This window comes from Tasmannia lanceolata, unplaced genomic scaffold (assembly GCF_043159265.1).
Source record: "Tasmannia lanceolata isolate RefF3 unplaced genomic scaffold, GAP_Taslan_0.1 ptg000002l, whole genome shotgun sequence".
Lineage (NCBI taxonomy): Eukaryota > Viridiplantae > Streptophyta > Magnoliopsida > Canellales > Winteraceae > Tasmannia > Tasmannia lanceolata.
Window position 1 is genome coordinate 50,363,958 of NW_027518679.1, and position 19,071 is coordinate 50,383,028.

The following is a 19,071-nucleotide window of genomic DNA, read 5'->3' on the forward strand; positions in this document are numbered from 1 at the left end:
AAAAATATTGAATGAAATGGAAAATCTTGCCCGCTAAGGGATGTAACAACACGTCCTTCCCTAGGGTGCAACCTATTTCCCTTAACTAGGAATGAACGGTTCACTTAATCACTTTGGAGTGTGGCCCAGCTTACTTTCTTAAAAAATACTAGACTTCACGCGCACTCTCCATATAAAATCTCCAACTAAACATATCCTAACAAGCTAAACTCCCTTTCTCCAACTCTCCCACATCCATGGCCGCAGCATCAGCATTCTGCTTTGTCCTATCTCCACGTGTCCCCTCCTCCTCCTCCTATTTATCAAACCCAATATTTCACCCAAACCAGAAATTCCCCGTCTCTCTCTCCTTCTCCCGCCAAATTCCAACTCCCTCAAAACCCCCTCCTCAAAACCAAACCCCTTCAATAAAACCCCTCGTAGTGCTTCAAACCCACTCTGCTCTCCCAGCTTTCCTCAGCTTTAGTTTTGCCCTTGCTTCATTTCCCAATGTAGTCTCTGCCCTTGAATTCCCCTCATGGGCTTCTTCTCTGCCTCTTCAAGAACCCCAAAACGCGCTTTCCCTGCCTACATGGGCTATTCATGTCTCCAGTGTTGTAGAATGGTAAGGTTTTGTGAAGTTTTTTTTTTCATGAATTATGACTTTTTTTTTTGTTTCTACTGCATGAATTTTAGTCTTTATGGGTTTTCTGTTTATGGGTTTTTCTCTTTAAGGATTACTGCCATGGCTTTGGTTTGGCAATATGGAGAGGAATCTGGAAATGAATCTTGGAAGGGGCTCTCTTGGGGTATGGTGAGTGCTTTTAATGCTTCATTTTCTCAATGTGTTTATTGTTGAATGAATAAATAACATCAATTATAACAGCTTAAGCTTTTGGAGTAATTGGTTGTTTAACATTGTATCAGAGCTAAACACCTCAATATTAAAAATCCGTGTGTATGTCTAACCCAAAAGAGGGACTACACATGCCACATGTATGACCAACCCAAAAAAAAGATGGGCCACAAGTGAGGGGGAGTGTTGAATGATTAAATTACACCAACTCTAACAGCTTAAGATTTATTTTCGGTTTATTGTTTCTATTTTCTGACAAAGGTTCTACTAGAAATTTATTTGTCATGAGAATTGGCAATTTTGGGTTGTAATTAGTAAACACTTTTTTTCCCCTAAATATTGCATGGTTGGAGTTATTAGGATAATTTTCTCACTGCTAAATAAGGAAAGAACCAATTCTGTCTTTTATGTATGCGTTGGTGGATTAATATCACATTTGCATTGTGTAGGCAAGTGTTTGTTTTGTGTTAGTTTGTTGGAAGCTGCACAGTTTCTGACCCCAAAATATGTTTTCTGGGATATGAAGCCAAACATGTTTTCTGGGATGTAGAAGCAGCGGTCATTCCGTATATTAATTTATAGAAAAAATGGAGATCCAGAATATGAATTTCTCGAACCAATTTTCCTAACATAAAATGACACATTGACATGTATTTTCAAATTTAAATTTGACGGAAAATCTCTTATATAAGAGGAATAGGGGAACCCTATTAGTCAAAGGATGCCGGGAGTGATGGTGTTTTCGGGGGCTCTGCGAAACTGGGTGGAGAGGTCAATGTCAGAGTCATCTTCCTGGCCGTTCCGAGTATAATATGATAAACAAGTTGCCTTCTAACTCCAAGAGGGACAGTGAGAGCATCCCACTTGGCCTACAGATGCCACATCAGTGTAGTGTTTGGGATATGTCCCAAGAGATTGAATAACTGCATGTCACTGGAAGATGGGGACTATGTTAGTCTTGGGCATATGTACATGGTTTCAAATACCCCGTCCTAGGAAAGACATGACGAGAATGAGTCTAAGGTTTCAGATCCCATAATGGAAGGGTGTACCAAAGGACAAGATGGAAGAGTAGGATAGAGTCAGGGTTATAAAGATTGTGATGAACTTCTTGTGAAGAACATAAGATCTCATTTTGAATCTTTGTTTACCTATGCTCTGATACCATGTAAAAACTCTTGCAATCTTATGTGAGAGAGGTTGAGACACTGAAATTTCTAGAGAGAATCCCCACAATTCATGTGGTCAGTATTGTGTTGTTTCTAATGATTTACGGCCCTATCTCTAGCTTATATAATGAGTATTCAAGTCACATTAATTACAAGACTGCCATAAGTGATGACACCCCATTACATACTTATGTATACCGTCTACTCAAACTGTATGAATTAACTGGTATTTCTAACAGCCTTCTTGTTGAGAGGGGATTTATCTAACATAATCTCAAGGGCGAAAAAGCTATCCCCTGGCCCATGGAGATTAGCAGGGATAATCAATGAGATTTCTGATTCATGTACTTCTAATTCATTCTCCTTCACTCATCTCCCGAAGCACGGACGAGATTGTTGATCTCCTCTCTAAGGAGAGTATGAGTAGACAGTCTCTGTATGTGGGGCAATCTCTGTGTCCACTGTAATCTGTTCTTGTCTTTGCTGTTTTAATAAAGTTTTGTTTTACTGGTTTAAAAAAAAAGAGAGTATGCCATGGCTTGTTGGGCTTAGTGAAATAAAATCCACCTGATAATCTTGTGGCTTGCTAACACTCTTAGATTTTATCCTATTTTGTAAGACCATCTTCATCATATTTACCTATTAATTGTTGCTTCTTATCCATTGAATATTAGGCCCCTGCTGTTAGCTACAATTTAACTCAAATTCTAGTTAAATTTGAGTTAAATTGTTAGAAATTGAGTTAAATTCTACAGGCATCCTTCTCCACTTGTAAACGGGAATTTGTATTTGTTCTAGCTTCTCACTATTTCATTATGTTTAGGTACCCCTGCTTGGTGGAGCGTTTTGTGCCTGCACATGGCATTTCTTCTATAACTCCGAGTCTCTTGAAGTAAGGCATACAGCATTATTTATTTCTGTGTGAAAAATCTAGTTGGTTCTCCATTTAGTAGCTATCTAATTCAATGCTTTGTATATCACTATGAATTATACCTGCTTTGTATATCACTATGAATTATACCTTCTTTTTTTTTGAAATGGTAACAGTATGAATTATACATTGACACACTCTTTCCATATTTTATCTCTGATCAGAATACTATATGAAGTTGGGTTATGAACTTCTGATAGGTTGATGTCTTTAGCATAGCATATAGTTGCTTAGGATACATCTCTGTTATTCTGGTAATTTAAATAGTCAAAATTTGCACAGGAATCACCGAAGCTTAAATCTGGATAGAAACTAATCTGTCTGTTTAAATTTTCATAGATATCTGAAGCTTGTTTTTAAATCCTAAACCGAACAAGCATGATGGGGATCATAAAACATTGCTGACCATTGGAAAATAGAGATTTTATAAGGCGGCCGTGTGTGTAGGTAACTAAAGTTACATTGGGGCCTACATAATTGGATGATCTAAGATATTTGTTTGTTTGTCCCCGCAGTAGATAGTGTGTGCCCCAAACCTCTTCTCCATATGATGATCATAAGCCTTTGATATATTAGGTGTGCCCCAAACCTCTTCTCCATATGAAGAGGCGATATAGAAGCCCCCACTATGAGAGCTAAAATCATCCTACGGAGAAGATTTTTGAGGCACATCCTCTCTATGGCGGGGATTTGATCGTTCAATTAGTGGGCCACTCTGTACATTTTGTCTGCGCATGTACCTACATCCACGGCTACCATATAAAAACTCTTGGAAAATAAGAATTGCAATTTTGCCAATCTTTCTATTTGTTGTTTTATTATTATATATGTCTAGCACTAGCAGTTTTTATTTCTTTTCTGAATCTGCAAATGCTCTGAGTTCTATTTGCTTTAATTGAGAAACACAGTTTATTTATTTTTGTTTGAACTGATTAAGAAGCGAAATTTCTGAAGCAGAGATTTATATTCGATTAATAACCACACCTACACTTGTCATCTAGTCCATGTCGATGGTTCATAAGTTGAAAATCAACTTTGACTCGATCTGTGACAAGTTCGTACTCAATTAAGTTCTTCTAATTTCCATTTCAAAATAGGTTAACAAATTAAAAAAAAGGAAAGAAAGAAGAACAGCAAGCTAATGGAACACCAACATTCAGTCACCAATTTGCATTGCAGAACATCCCAATAAACAATCAGTTAAAACGTTTTCATTAATCCCCTTGACTCATGTCATGAGTTACTGGTCTGTCACCTCATTACTAAGGCCTCGTTCGTTTTAGATTTTGACCACCGATTGTTAGTCCAAAACCGACTATTGGACTCAAACTTAAACATAAATTTGAGTCCAATAATCGGTTTTGGACTAACAATCAGTCGTCAAAACCTAAAACGAACAGGGTGTAAATAATTAGCTGGTGTAATGTCTGCTTTATAGTCAGTGAGGCAACTGTTCGAAGTGGAAACTCTTACAAGAACTACCCAGTAGACAGGATTCTACATTCCAAATCTCCTGATTTTACTCTCACCAGCAGCATCTTGGAAACATGCTTTTTCATCTCAGAACTTCATGTTGAAACGGTTGCAAGTGACACTTGAGACACTTACATTTCTAATCTCCCAAATTTGACCAATGGGCTAGGTCCAGAATCTTCCACAATCAAGCATGGTGATTAACAAAGTAACAATTACTTCAATGGTCGAAATCTCCATCAACTGACAAATCCCCAGAAATTCATTTTTAAATTTGCTATTAAATGATCCTTGACAACTAGTGCACATGTGAAGCGCACTCGTAAACATGCACGGGCATCTCTGCTTCCATGGAAACAGTGTTTCACACTCCACCATGGTAAATCTTGTCTACGTCAAATAGACAAGATCCCAAAATAGGAGCAAAGAAGTGATGCAATTTTTCCATGTAAATCTACTGAAAAGCAAGTTTTGCATCACTTTGGTAAACTTAGGGCCTCTTTGGCATATGCATATGATTATTTGTATATTTTGTCATTTATAACATGCATGTTCTTTGGATGCCCTTTCTAAATAATGTTTTTTTTCTTTTCAAATTGTACTGTTATTTCTCTCTTTGGATACCTATAGAAAGAAAACTCATGTTGAGAACTGGGCTTCGGATGGGTGGATGGGGCGCAATCCCTAAAATGCAGCCTCCTTTTTCTTCTTTTTTTATTTGGGTCAGTACATACAACACCAATAGGGGCCTAGAACTTTATTCTTCATCTCTCAATGTTGTCCCTTTGGCATAAAACAGATATTTGGTTGAGGCATTTCCTCGAACTAGTGGGAGGTCACTCTACATCTTCTTTGAGAAAACATTCTTGTTGCCTCTTGGCAATCATTGAGGAATTTTGTAAAGAGAAAAGTTGGATGAGAAGTGGACCTCTCACTCACATCTTCTTGAAAACTTCTTGGTACTCCACCAGTTAGCCAATTGACAAACCGACATGCAAGAGTTTAAACTGCAGTCTCTGTGTTAAGGCATTTCATAGAACAAGTGGTTGACAACATTCAAGTAACCACTGCAATCGGCATGAGCATGAATAAAAATAAAAGGATGATTTTTAATGGTTGGAATACGATTTACCGGTCTTTCACTTTGTTGTTGGTCCTGAACGTGAATAAAAAATTGGTCGAAACCAGGCTGTTTTGCCCAAAATGGTTTTGTTTCCTCCCATTCCTATTATGAAACATGCATAACAACGAAGTATATGATTGATACACATGTTTCAACTCTCAACTTCAACTCCAAAGAGCACATCTGAGAGGAAAAATCCTTCGATCATTCCTTTCCACTTGGTGCTAAAAAAACAAGGGGGGAAGCTCTTGAGAACTTTGCTGGCAATAAAGCTATCAAAAGCACCTGACGGAAAATATGTGAAACACCATATTTTTAGGAGTTCTGCATCCTAGGTAAATGTGTATTTTCCTATTTTTGAATTTTGCATTAGGTCTATGCTAATATCATAGATCCATGAATGCGGCACCAGATTCAAGATGTAATTTGTTGTAGATTTACAGTATACTAACAGTATTTCCATATTTGTATTATTTCTAATGTTTGCTTTCTTTCTTCTTTGCGAGAACAACGTAGGTTTATGGATTTAAACTTAGATCAATGGATCTATGACGTTGAATATTGATAGATTAGTAATATCTTTTTTTATCATTTTTAATGTTTTTTTTTTTCATTTAATAGCATCTACTGTCTATTTCATAATTCGTCACTGTTGACAGACGATCATAAATATACTTGATGATAATTATACTAAATAGTCTACTTGGTTGACATTTGATAATAACAATGACACTCGACAAACTTAAAGTTGTAACCCATAAATCATGAAAAGATGACTTCAAAATTTATTCAGTATATGGAAAGACAACACAGCGCCTTCCGGGCACCAACAAGTCATCAGAACCATGTCAAATAGAAAATGTTTCATCATTCCTTAATGATTTTGTGCCAAAATTGAGTTCTATGGAGGTACAGGATTTTTAATTCTTGGTGTCAAATCCTTTGGACTTAAATTATTCTCATCGTAATATCATGCATGGCTGTTCATTGAGACAAACTTTTCTTATGCTGCCAACACATTAGACTATTTGTGATGGTTTCTTTACCTATGCGACTTTGAGTACTGGGAGCATTTTTTTAGTTCAGAGTTCAGACTTGAGACATGAAGTAACTATGTTGTGCTATGTCTCTAGATACTGGTGGCTCTCCAAGCTGCATTGACAGTTCTTGGTAACTTCACAATGTGCATTGCTGCATTTCGCATATACAGATCATCTCAAGGAGGGTCCGAGAATCCATAACATTTTTCATCTCATTATTACTCTCCATGCTTAATTTTGGCAGCTTAATGTGAGGTGTAAGTAATATCTCATCCTACTTGGGTTAAAAGTATCATACTCTCTATATTTGTATTGGGCATTCAAGAAGGGATTCAGATTAAAAAGATAGATTTTTTTTAAATTTCCTTTGGTCCTAGATAGCTTTATGGATCTTGAACTTTAACATTGACTTGACAGAAGAATCATTCTACCAACTATGCTGCTACGGAACAGGAAATCAGTTTTCAAGTAAGCTTCCAGTTGCGGACCGTCATGCCGACCCCCATTGTCTAAAACCCGATTGACCGAGCTTCTGGTTTGCCTTTCCAAGTTTGTATTGTCTAATCATGGTGCAATCTATGTAGATTTTCAAGTTTTTATGGCCTGGTAAACATGTTATATATGAAATCCAAATGCCTCGTATATTCTTCTATGTTCCTTGATCATTCCTCATATTCTAATGTGATTTTTTTTTGGCAATTATTTATAATAATATAGAAACTCTACCAGCCAATACACTGCCTGGCTCTATCCATCATGCCCTACACTGTTTAGAGCAAAATTGCCTAAAAGTAATAAGAACAAAGGAAGATGATACTTGCACCTTGACTAGCAATCTCCATAATACATACGGCACATGACACATGTACACAAGTAAACATAAAATATAAATAAAAGCAAGCCACAAGATGAACACTGGGATTTTATTTTATGTGGTTTGGCTAAGATGCCTACGTCCATAGGTGGAAAACACAATCTTCACTATGAGAAATCAGAATACAAGTATTACACCATATTAACACAAAACTTGTAATCCTTATCCCCACAACCAAGACTGTACACAAGAGAAACCCAAGAAAAAAAAAAATTACGGAGAGAAACCCGAGAAAAAACCAAGGAGAAAAATACAAGAAGAAGCACTCTTCTCTCTCCCTTGTCTTTCTCTCTTTCTCGTGCCCCAAAGCCCGAGGCACTTTCCCAACAGAAGTAAATGCTTCTATGACGATGAGATTGGGGTCGTTGATCTGGAGGACCCATCACTTGGATGGGGCTCGTAAAAAAATTGAGGTCGTCCGATGATAGTAACTATCCGAGCAGATCTATCTATGCCCATTGAGATTAAGAGCAAAGGAAAATGATACTTGCACCTCGGGGGATACCCAACTTTTCCCAGTGTGTAGTATAAAGATTCTTTACCTTGGTGAGGACAACATGTTGCAACAAAATTTAAGCACAGAGAACTGATGAGCTAATCATGGTAAATTATAAAGAAACGAATTAACTCATGACAAGAAGCTAATCTAATATTGGATTAAGCAGATTTTAAGAATGTCATCTTCTCATAAGACAACCTTGTCTTGATCTAATGGGCCATCAGAGGACGGCCCAATAGGTCCAGGTTTGATGCTGGGCGGATATCTCATTTGCAAGATTGAGGCATGTAAAAATATACCTCAAAATCATAAGAAATGATAGATACAAGGGAGCCCTTGCATAAAGAGCCAAAAAAGGGCTCTTGATTGGATCCATGTCATCAAATGTAACTGATTTTACTTTTTCAACCGATTTAAAAATGTAACTGAAAATGATGTGGACCCAATGAAAAGCCCTTTTGCGGCTCTTTATGCAAGGGCTCCCTTGTATCTATCATTCCTCCAAAATCAATGTCTTTCCATCGTGCTTGATCATTGGGTAAGTGGCCCACACTTGTGCTCAGGCCCCCTCTTATATTTCCTTGGAAAAAAAATATGCAAATCCATCATATAAGAATCCCTTCATTTATACAAGAACCCCTTCACTTATGCTGTTATACGTACTAGGGATGCAACCTGAGTCGAATTTTGGGGAATTCGGCTTTCACCATAAAATCGGGTCGGGTTTGGGTTGATAGCTCAACCCTGACCTGACAAGTTGCACCCAAAAATTGAGTTCAGGTTTTGGGTATTCCGCTTGAGCTTTTACCATAAAATTGGTTTGGGTTTGGGTTGATTCCAATCCATTTTTTAGCAAAAGCTCAACCTGATCCGACCCAAGTTGCACCCCTATTTAATATTAGGGTTGCAACTCAGGTCAGATTTTGAGAATTCGGGTTGAGCTTTTAACATATAATTGGGTTGGGTTCGGCTTGAGTCCAATTCATTTTTTTTAGCAAAAGCTTTAACCCGACCGACCCAAGTTGCACCCTTGTTTATCCTCGACAAGGGTAAAGAGGAGCCAAATTGTCTCTTTGCCCAATCTCTACTATACAACTGTACGGTGGTTGACAACTAGGAAAATTGCATCGATAAAAAACCATCCTATGCGTTCAGTAAGGCTTATATTATTGCAACTTTTCTTAGCGTAAATTCAAGCCACTTTGTGTTACGAACCTAAATCTGTTCATAACGGATTTGATCTTCTTAGAGGGAAGATAAGCCTCTTGACCCACTTCGAAGGAAGGGTTGTCCTCCTCTGTGCACAAACCACACTATTTTGGGGATAAAATTCTCATTGAATAAAGAAAGGTTGCGTACAAGTTATTTATTAAAAATCCTTAATCTAGATAAGCCTTATCTCTAAGACTCCTAACTATACAAAGCAAATTTCAAAATAACAAATATATCAACTAACTTATTTCAGCCAAGGTGGGACCCAAATAAGCACATAACATTTTGATGTTTATAGTTCGCAAATTTCCCTTGGGCAGATTTTGTCTTACTCATTTAATCCATCTGAGGTGACTGTTCTCTCATGCGAAAGTCAGCTACAAAAAGCCTTTCCGCGAAATTCCCTAGCAAATCCCAATTAAGAGATACTACACAAAATTACTTTGAGAAAAGACAAAAATAAATAAAAAATTCTGACCCTTGAAACTACTCGGAAATTATAGATTTTTTGAGGCACGGGTAAGTTGTAACCAATTTTCATTAACATGTAGTTATTGATCTGAAACAACAGGTGTGTATTTTGTACATACATAATAATAGCTAGACAAACATCTCTACACAATTTGTGGAGCTCCTAGAGTTTAGATTACTTACAGGTTTTTGAGTGTTTTGTGCCACATTGTGAAGATTATTTCTAATTGGGATGGGAAGCCCTAGTAGAATTCCCCAATTTTTCCTTATCTTCTCTCTATTATCATCTCATGTTATGATCCTAGATTGTTTAAGGGCCTAGCCTAATGTGTTCCATCAGGTATGAGGTCACATTAGTTGTTTTTTAACCCAGAAAAGAATGAAGCACCGGGGCAGACCTCAAAAATATTATAGATAAAGCGAAGGAACCAAGAGGAGGACTAGCCGCCTTGCCTCGAGAAACATAGAAAGGGGAAATACAAATCCCAAAGAAGAAAAAAACATGAAGCTTGAGGAGCCCCGGGCCACCCACGCTTACTCCCCAAGCCCAGCTAAAAGAAAGACCCGAGATTTAAAAGAGCCCGAGCAAAAGGGATGGATGGAAGTCAAGAAGAGAGGTATCCCGAAGACTTCTAAGCGAGCTGTGGTTGCTTTCAGACAGGAGGCATGGCGATAGCTCTTCAGGCTCCTCACAGAACATGTCTTCCATCGAGGCCGTACCCGACATATTAGTTAGATACTTGAGCAACCAGAGTGAAAGTCATCACAAAGTGGGCTGTTGGAAACGTCAGTTGCGCAGTAACAACCCTAAGTAATTTAAGGGCCTACCCTAATGGCTAATGTGTTCCATCAATCCTTAAGCTTTTGGCATATTGGTTAGGTACCTAACATTAGAGCTATTTAACAATGGTGAAGCTATATTCCATTGTCAACTGAAACACTTGGAATGACTGTATTTAGATGCAAGATATTGAAACCAGTGATGTTCCCATTTTTTGTTAGTAGACAAAACTTTGTGATTCTTTTTGTGTTTTTTCACAATAGTGACATTTAATGCGTCATGTCATCATGCACTTTCCTTCTCTTCTTCTCCCTCTTTGTTTCTCCCCTCCCCAGTGCATCTTAACACAAAACCACGTCAGGAATTAGAAGTAGTAGTGTAGAGAATCAAATTAAGTGTTTTTGTTAATTATGCTTATAGGCAAGCCTCTGCTACCACTCGCCAAAGAATTTCCAGCTGCTACCATATAATGTTCATCTCTATTTGATGATAAATAAACCATTTGTACGTCTTTTGATATTCAGATATTTCATAAACGGACTCTCGATGCGGCCAAAATCTGTAAACGATTAGAGTTAAATTATATGGTCTTGTCAATTATGTTTATGGACAAGCCTCCATTACCACTCTCAAGGCAGAACTTTGGATTAAAATGGGTCAATACTTCTTTTTTCTTTCTGTATTCTTGGGTTTCCCTTCTCGGGCCCCCCAGCCCCTTTTATTCATTATTATTTGCCATTTCAAAAAAACAAATGGGTCAAGACAAGAAGAAATCCAAAATATTAGACACATACAAAGAACAGAATTGACATGGGAAAACCCATCACAATATCTTGTATTCTAGCAAGTTGCTTAGAGATGGTGACCTGACCTTGATGTATTTGTCTCAACTTTGTTCTACCTTTTTCCCCTGATCTCATTTTACTTTGTGAGTCATGGCATGGCCTCATAATCTCAGTATGAAATATTTTTACTGATTAATAAAATCTTGCTCAGTCAACTCAGAAGAAAAATGTGCAAATATGGTGGGAAAGGAATACTAGATATATATTCCAAATGGACCCAAATTTTGTTTACAGTAGCTAAAGTTATGATATGACTTGAACAGTTAGCTGCCAGTCAAACATATCAAGCCAGAAGAGACCAAAAATAAGTAAATGGGAATTATATCGCAGGGACGATGTTTTGATAATGGGACGAACTCACCTTGTTTTACATGTTTTAACCAGTGGTGAGAGGTTATTATAATTTCTTAATTGCTCTCAGCAGCCAAATCAGAGAAGTGTCATGTTTGTGCCGTTATCAGTACCCTAAATAAATCTTGTAATTATGATGGTCAGTCATATCTCCACATGTAGTTTGTGTCCAATTATATCTGTCATCCAGAAAACAATTGGAAGTTACCAGTGTATCATTCAGAAAGCAATCCTATTTCAGCAGATTTGGCACATAATTATATAAAATAAGATCAAAATTCAATGCTTTAAATGCAGGTTTAGGCTAAGATTGAAGTTTTCCCTAAATTAATCACCTGAAACCAAATGAGGTTTACAGATTTTCATTCAAAAAGGTCTAAAATGCATTTGTCATGACTCAGATTTTCCTTGTTCTTTATCTAGATAAAAGGCAGATGGTTTACATAAGAAAGGGTAGACAAACAAGAGAGAAATTATAGACAAGTTCCTTGTTAGGTGCAACAATGGCAACTAGATATGTGGAAGCTTACTTTAGGTTGAAACAAAGTCTAGGAAAGGTAGTTTTTGCCATCAACATATTTCTCCATCTCCAGGAAACGTTCATTTGTTTGTATTATTTTAATGACATCTATAGGGATATATGGAAACACAACTGATTTCATAAAGCTTTTATTGATCAATAGAAAGCTGCAAAGTCCCACTACAAGAGATGGGATTCTCCATAGGAAACTCGGTGTCAGCTCATTTGCCTATACATAATAAGGAGGAAACATAGAAAGAGAGGAAACATAGAAAGAGAACCCAGTTCTCAATTCACAGATCACTGAAGTTAAGAGACGGAACAAATAGTTCTCATCCTTGTTTCTTATCAATATGTTGGGAAGATTCCTTTAAGTAATCACCTCATTCATCTTTGAACTTCTATTGTTCTCATAAACTTGCACTAAAAAAAAGGGAGGAATGGATTAATCTTTATACAAGTTTCCAGTTTTGAGAAAAAAGAAAGAAAGAAAGGTTCTCATATCTACGTGATTTTTGGATAATAATTCAAGGAATAAGAAATCGATGACCGCAAAATGATTTAGGTACTTTTGTACAATCATCTCAAGATAGCCGACACCAGCTATCGATGCCAAAATAGGAAGTCTATCAATAGTGTATATCTATTAAAACAGTTTCTATTCTTCTGAGTTATCGTTGTTTGACTGATTGTAAATAAGAAATTTCTCCTTATCTTTGCAAACTTTACATGGTAATCAACAGCCAATTTCACCCCTATATTGGTCCATTTTTTTCATTCCCTCGCATGATCCTATTACTACTTCGTCTGTACCATGTAGGATGTCACCTCGTGCTTCCACCTCTCCGTCTTTTGCCTCTATTCCTAACCTTTCGTACGTGCATCATGCCATTTCAATGAAGGTGGATCACACTAGCTACCCTCTCTGGTAAATTATCCCCATGCTTGGCACACAGTATCTCTTCAACTTTGTCATTGGCGAAGTTTGATGTCTGGTTGTATATATCTTCCGTGTAACACGCCTGATGAACCACTCATATCCAAACGAATCTTCTAGGATTGCCAGGAACATGACCAACTCATTCTTAGTTTGTGGATCTCGTAGCTCATCTAAAGTCCCCTCGCTCGGTTGGTCTATCACCTCAATGGCCATATGGAATGCACTGAATAGATGTTTGCATTATCCCCCCATGCTCAGGTTATGCAGCTCCATTGCAACTGCAGATTTTGAGTAAAGATTCCTCCCAACCTCCCACCATCTACAGAAGGCCATGTCAAATGTGGATGCCCTTGCCTCCGAGGTCAGCCCTTCGTAGATTCCAACTTTGTTCTTTCTATCCATGTTGGTTTGGAACTATCTTATGACAACTTTGTCACTATCATTACAAACCAATTCAATGATCTCTCGTTGGGAGGTTTGTATTACTGATGCGGATGGAAATCACCGAGTATGTTGAGTTTGAAGTAAAACAACGGAGACTAATGCATGAGCATAATTAAGTCACAAGCAGCACATTTATTTGTGGTCTTGGGTTTTAATATTTAGTCTTTTTTATTTATTAGTGTTTTAGTAAGCTGTGATTTCTTTACTTTGAATGTGTGAGTAAGTTGTGGTACTTATTACTATCTAGCTAGTAAGTTATGTGTGTTTAGGAAATGTGTCTAGAACTTATGGAGTCTTTGTATACAAGTCATTGGATGTAATCTCTATAAACATGGATGAGAATAGAAGGAGAGAGACTTTTGATTGCTGTAAAAATATTTCTCTACAAGTTTCCTTGCTCTTGGAGTTGAGTGATTCCTCCTACGAATCAAGCTTGGGGCTTGGTCGCGTCGAGTGACTTCCGCGATTAGCAACATTGAGTGACATCCGTTGCCTCCGTTTAAGGATTCCCGAACTATCCCTTCCTTTGGTTGAGATCATTTTGATTTTGGCCATCCTCGTGGACTCTGGTCTGCATCACTTACCGATACAATCCTATAGGAGGTTCATCATTTCTTAGCAAAAGAAACAAAATAGACAAAATAAAGAAGAAAATGGCCCTTCGATCATCGTCGTGTGGAATACAATACTTTGATGCTCAGCAGCGGAGGCAAAAATATAAATAAAGAAGAAAATGACCCTTCGACCACCGACGCAGGGAATAGAATACTTCGATCACCATCAAAGGGGATGTTATTTATTTCAGTCCCGTCAAATTCGAGTTTCTCAGAGTGAAACTAGAAAATATTCTTGCAGGGGCTAATCCTAGCAACCATAAAGTTCTCAATGAACTAAAAAGCCTAAGGCAAAATTTTATTCAATAATTCAAAGAAGACCATTACAATGCTTTGATAACATCTATTTATAAGAATAAGAAATCCTAAAAGCTAACTTAATACTTGAGTATTAATCTTAACCGACCATCTAAATTGACCTAAATAGAAGCATTAGAATAAACCTAAAATAGAAATTCCATAATAGACATACACCAACCCATAAATCGCTCATAACTTCCGCAAATCACGTCCATATCGTGTAATTTTAGGTTCGTTAGATAGGTAATCAAAAAACTTTTCTAATCGTACCAAAATCAAGGCACGCAAACAAGATTTAGTGCCTAAAAAGTAATCTACAAATAAAATGACAAAAATAAACCTCGAATATGAAGGCACTTGTTCCAGCTTTGTATTCAATAACAACCCCCACATTCTTGGTAGTTTTTGCCTGCATTATTCTCCCCTGGTTCAAAAATACTCGGTCTTGAGTTTTGAAGTATCGAAGAATATTCATTAATTGAAACTCTTGAGGACCAAAGCATGCTTCATAATCTTCAAGATGGAGAGATAATGTCTTGATCTCAAAACTATTTAATTTCATAAATATCCCTTGTAGGCTTCAATGTATGATCTAATAAAAATAGATCAATATAAATTGATCAAGAAATCATTGTAGTATTTTCCCCTTCACCTATGTCTTCAATCCTATTTGGTTCACCTAATATGCTGTCAGATCCGATCTCTTTTAATTAGTTTTTCATTCTTGATTCCATAGGGCACATTAATCATTGCTTCAAATGATTAGTTGATCACTTCATCACCATCAAAACCCAATGACTCATTATTTGGACTATTAATAGTGACTCCTAATTTATGATTTATTACTCTAAATAATAATAAACTGATCTCTAGTCTATAGTTACTTCCCATTCTTTATATTCGACAACTCTCCTTTAAAGTGATTAAAGGTACTCTGTAGCTATTGTAAATCCATGCAAACATTGCAACCAAATTTCTTCTTCAACCCAAGAAAAGAATTTGCTCTAATATCAATTGATACAGTAAAAAATTAAGATGTTCCTCATTTCCTAGCATTGGAAAAGGGTCCTTCGATCTCTGTCGTAGGTAATATAATACTTTGATAACCATCAAAGGGGATGATATTTACTTTGATCCCTTAAAAGTCGAGTTTGTCAGAGCGAAACTTAAAAATTCCACTGATTAATTCAAAGAAGTCAATTACAATGCTTTGATAACATCTATGTATTAAAATAAGAAACCTTAAAAGCTAACTTAAGACTTGAGTAATTAATCTCAGCCATCCATCTAACAACAAAAGCACTAAAATAAACCTAAGATAGAAATCCTATAATAGACATATACCATGCCCGTAAATCACTCATAACTTCTTCAAATCAGTCCAAATCATGTGATCTTGGGCTTGTTAGATGGGTAATCAAAAAACCTTTCCCATGACACCAAAATCAAGCCAAATGAACACGATTTGATGCCTAAAATGCATCTATAAAGAAAATAATGAAAATAATACTCAAAGAAGCAGTCCAGCTTTGTATTCAAATACAACCCGCACGTTCTTGGTATTCTTCGCATGCATTACTTATTATCCGGTCATGAGGTTCGGTTGGAGCTTCCAGCCTTCCCTCTCTCTGCATGGCACTGTTGTTCCACCAGAGGCCAATGCAACTTCCATTGCACCCTCCTGCTCCAATGGTCTTCAAGTACAAACCATTTTTACAATGGATGTGGGCATGACTGAAATCTGTCCACTCAGTACTCATCTAATTTTAACCCCTCTGGATCTCCGCCTTCTTATGATTCACACCACACTATGGACACATGTTATCACAACAATCAACCCTCTTATGGGTTACTTTCACAGCAGTGTTCTACCCTTTATGCAGGCCAATCTTTCATTGCTTATCTGGGAGGATACTTTGATTCCATCCCCATCGTTCATTTGGATCTAGATATGCACAACCTTCAATCGGTCTTCGAATATCAACATCCTAAGTAATTTCGAGTGGGTAATGGTCAAGGTTTGACATTTTTGCACACAAGTTCCTCATTGCTTTCTAATCCTTTTTTTATGTAGAAAAAATGTATATAGAATTATTAAAGATCCATTCACTTTATTTCTTAAATATGCTAATGAAAAGATGAATTAAAGGCTTACATTATATTTTGGAAAGAAGGATCAGATCATAAAGCTACGGTTGAGGTTAGTAATAACGAGTCATACAATGAGTACTTTAGAAATGCCCCCAACACTATGAAAGAAGTTGAAGAAAGTGTAACATAAGTTGAGATTAATTTTCTATCAGAATGCTACCGCACTATTTTTGTGGATACAAATTATTATCATTTCACTAAAGAAATGGATCAAGTTAAGGCTTTGAAGAATTACATCAATTTTTTTTGAAGATGAGATCAAGTGAAGATTAAGATTTCAAATAGTAAAAATGATCACATAGATGATGATTAAAGTTTATTGATATTTTATTTATTTTTTAATTCAATTTAAGGGGAGTGCTGGAATGAGTAATTAAAATTTATGATGTCCCGAAAAGAAGAATGTCTCTGTATGGTCTCAAGAGTATCATAGTACTATATACATTGTGTTATCGAATAGCGAATCGCCGGAAGCTTTCTGTAGCTTGCGTTTTTCTCTCTTCTGGTTGAAGGCACTACTGAGTCTATTATACACCCATGGGATATATAAAATGAAAAGAAAGATTTGTGTTTAGCGGGACAGGATCATATGAAATTAAGAAAGACTAAGTCAGATAGTCAATAGTCTTAGGGGAATACCAAGTTATAGGATACGTTATACATGAGTGTTGTAAGAAATACAACAATTAAGTTGTTTAATTGGTGCTTTAGAAAAGTAAAAAAGTTGAGTTTAAGAGTCTTTTGTGTCTATACATATGTAGTATCTATGAGTCTAAGAAAACAAGAACACAATTTGCATAAGTCACGAGTTCGGGAAGAAAGACAAATCTTGTAAGTTATTTCGATATTTAAGCCTTCTTTTAGTGTCCCTTGTTGTTTTGGGGGAGCTTTATACGAGCCTCTTAGTCGTGTAATCTTAGTTGCTCTATCATATGTTTTTGTGTTAGAAAGTTAAATATCTTACGAACACAGCTATCCATATTTATGGTTGAACATGCATTATTCTTTTGTATCTAAATATATATCGAGCTTCGATCAATTCTAAAGATGGTGTGAGATAGCAAATTCAATTGCAAACGTAGAGAAAGAGACAGCTAATTCAATTGCAAATTATTAAGAGAATCAATGCTGACCAAAATGATGAATCAAGGCGAGGTGATATCACATAGTGTTCATGCAGCCCATATAATACTAAGAAAACTTATTGATCACTAAAATGGACAGAAACCTAGTCTGTTTGGGAGCACAACTTATAATGCAATTTGTCTAGAAAGCTCACACAATCAACAAAGAAAAAAAAAACCCACATCACATACAGCTTTCAGATGGATGGTACTCAAAGCAATCATGGTAGACTAGATGGCAAGACAGTCTTTGAAAAACCCGAATGACAAGATGTGTTTTATTTCCTGAAATAAGTTTTCTACATGCTTATATATTAGAGATTTACATGGTAAAGAGTAGAAAAATTGTAATATAGACTGCAAAAACAAGAACCATCCTAACTCAGTTAAATGAAAAAGAATACAAACTAACCCTCTTTCAAGAGTTGACTTAGTCAACGCTAAGGTGGTGGGGTGATGAGAAATCAAGCAAAAAAAATGAAAAAAGAGGAGACAATGAAAAGAAAGAAAGAAAAAATGCAAAATGGGAATGAAGGAAAGCCATGCAGTTCAGAGAACCTGGACAGTTTTTTTAACAGCTAACAATCACTTTGGTATTTACTTTTTTTTTTGTTTTCTTATTTGGAGATAGAGTACTTACCTCACTCTCCAGTTTTACTCTTTTAATTGCCACCTTATTTTTAGGGCATGCGCAAACTTTAACGCTCGAGAGAGTCCTTGTCGTTGCCTTTTGATGGAATTGCCACCTCGAAAAAGAGCTTGTTCAGAAATCAGAACAGTGCACGTGTAAGACAGACTGTATTCATGTCCCCTGTACAAAACCCATATTAGGATAAGAATCAAAGCCCATACCTTTGCATGGAAACGCCCCAACTCTTCAGCTTAGAAACGGTTACCACTAATTCTAGATTGTTACATCTGGAAGGATTCTTTGCCAAAATCCAAAGATAGCTGTTTGCCTTTGTTGTAGTAATGATTTTTTTTCTTCTTCTTCTAGGGAATAGGTTATTGTTGGTGAAACTGATCAAGTGGGTTGAGATAGGTTGATGTGATGATGGGTTTTGAATGAAAAAAAAATAAAATCCAAGTTGATTTAAAATAAGACATATTTAGCAAAACCAAAATAAAATTCAACTAAATTGGCTTTAAGATTTTTGCAGAACTGTAACACAAAGATGAAGAAGAGCAAAGTGCTTTTCATTTCCACATTTGCAAGATGCGCCTGAATCACTTTCCCATCCCCAACATGGAGAAACAAATAATATTACGTAGAATAATAGAAGCACAAAATAAAAAGAACAAAACAGCTAGATTTAGCAGGAATAGAATTAATCAGACAAAGTTAGTTGAAGAAAAAAAGGAAAGAGAAAGAGA

At 36.6% G+C, this 19,071-nt stretch overlaps 1 protein-coding gene across 2 annotated transcripts; it reads left to right on the forward strand.

The window, feature by feature from the left end:
• Nucleotides 1-177: 177 nt before the first annotated feature.
• LOC143886505 (YCF49-like protein) lies at nt 178-7,213 on the forward strand. Of its 2 annotated transcripts, XR_013253844.1 has the most exons (5): nt 179-604; nt 715-793; nt 2,828-2,896; nt 6,665-6,828; nt 6,989-7,213. XR_013253844.1 is itself a non-coding variant. In XM_077390504.1 (4 exons), the coding sequence occupies exons 1-4, from the start codon at nt 237-239 to the stop codon at nt 6,770-6,772; spliced, it is 624 nt and encodes a 207-aa protein (XP_077246619.1). In that variant the 5' UTR covers nt 178-236; the 3' UTR covers nt 6,773-7,213. The 2 variants fall into 2 exon arrangements, 1 of the variants encoding a protein (XP_077246619.1); XM_077390504.1 differs by having other exon boundaries at nt 178-604; nt 6,665-7,213.
• The last annotated feature ends 11,858 nt before the right edge of the window (nt 7,214-19,071 follow it).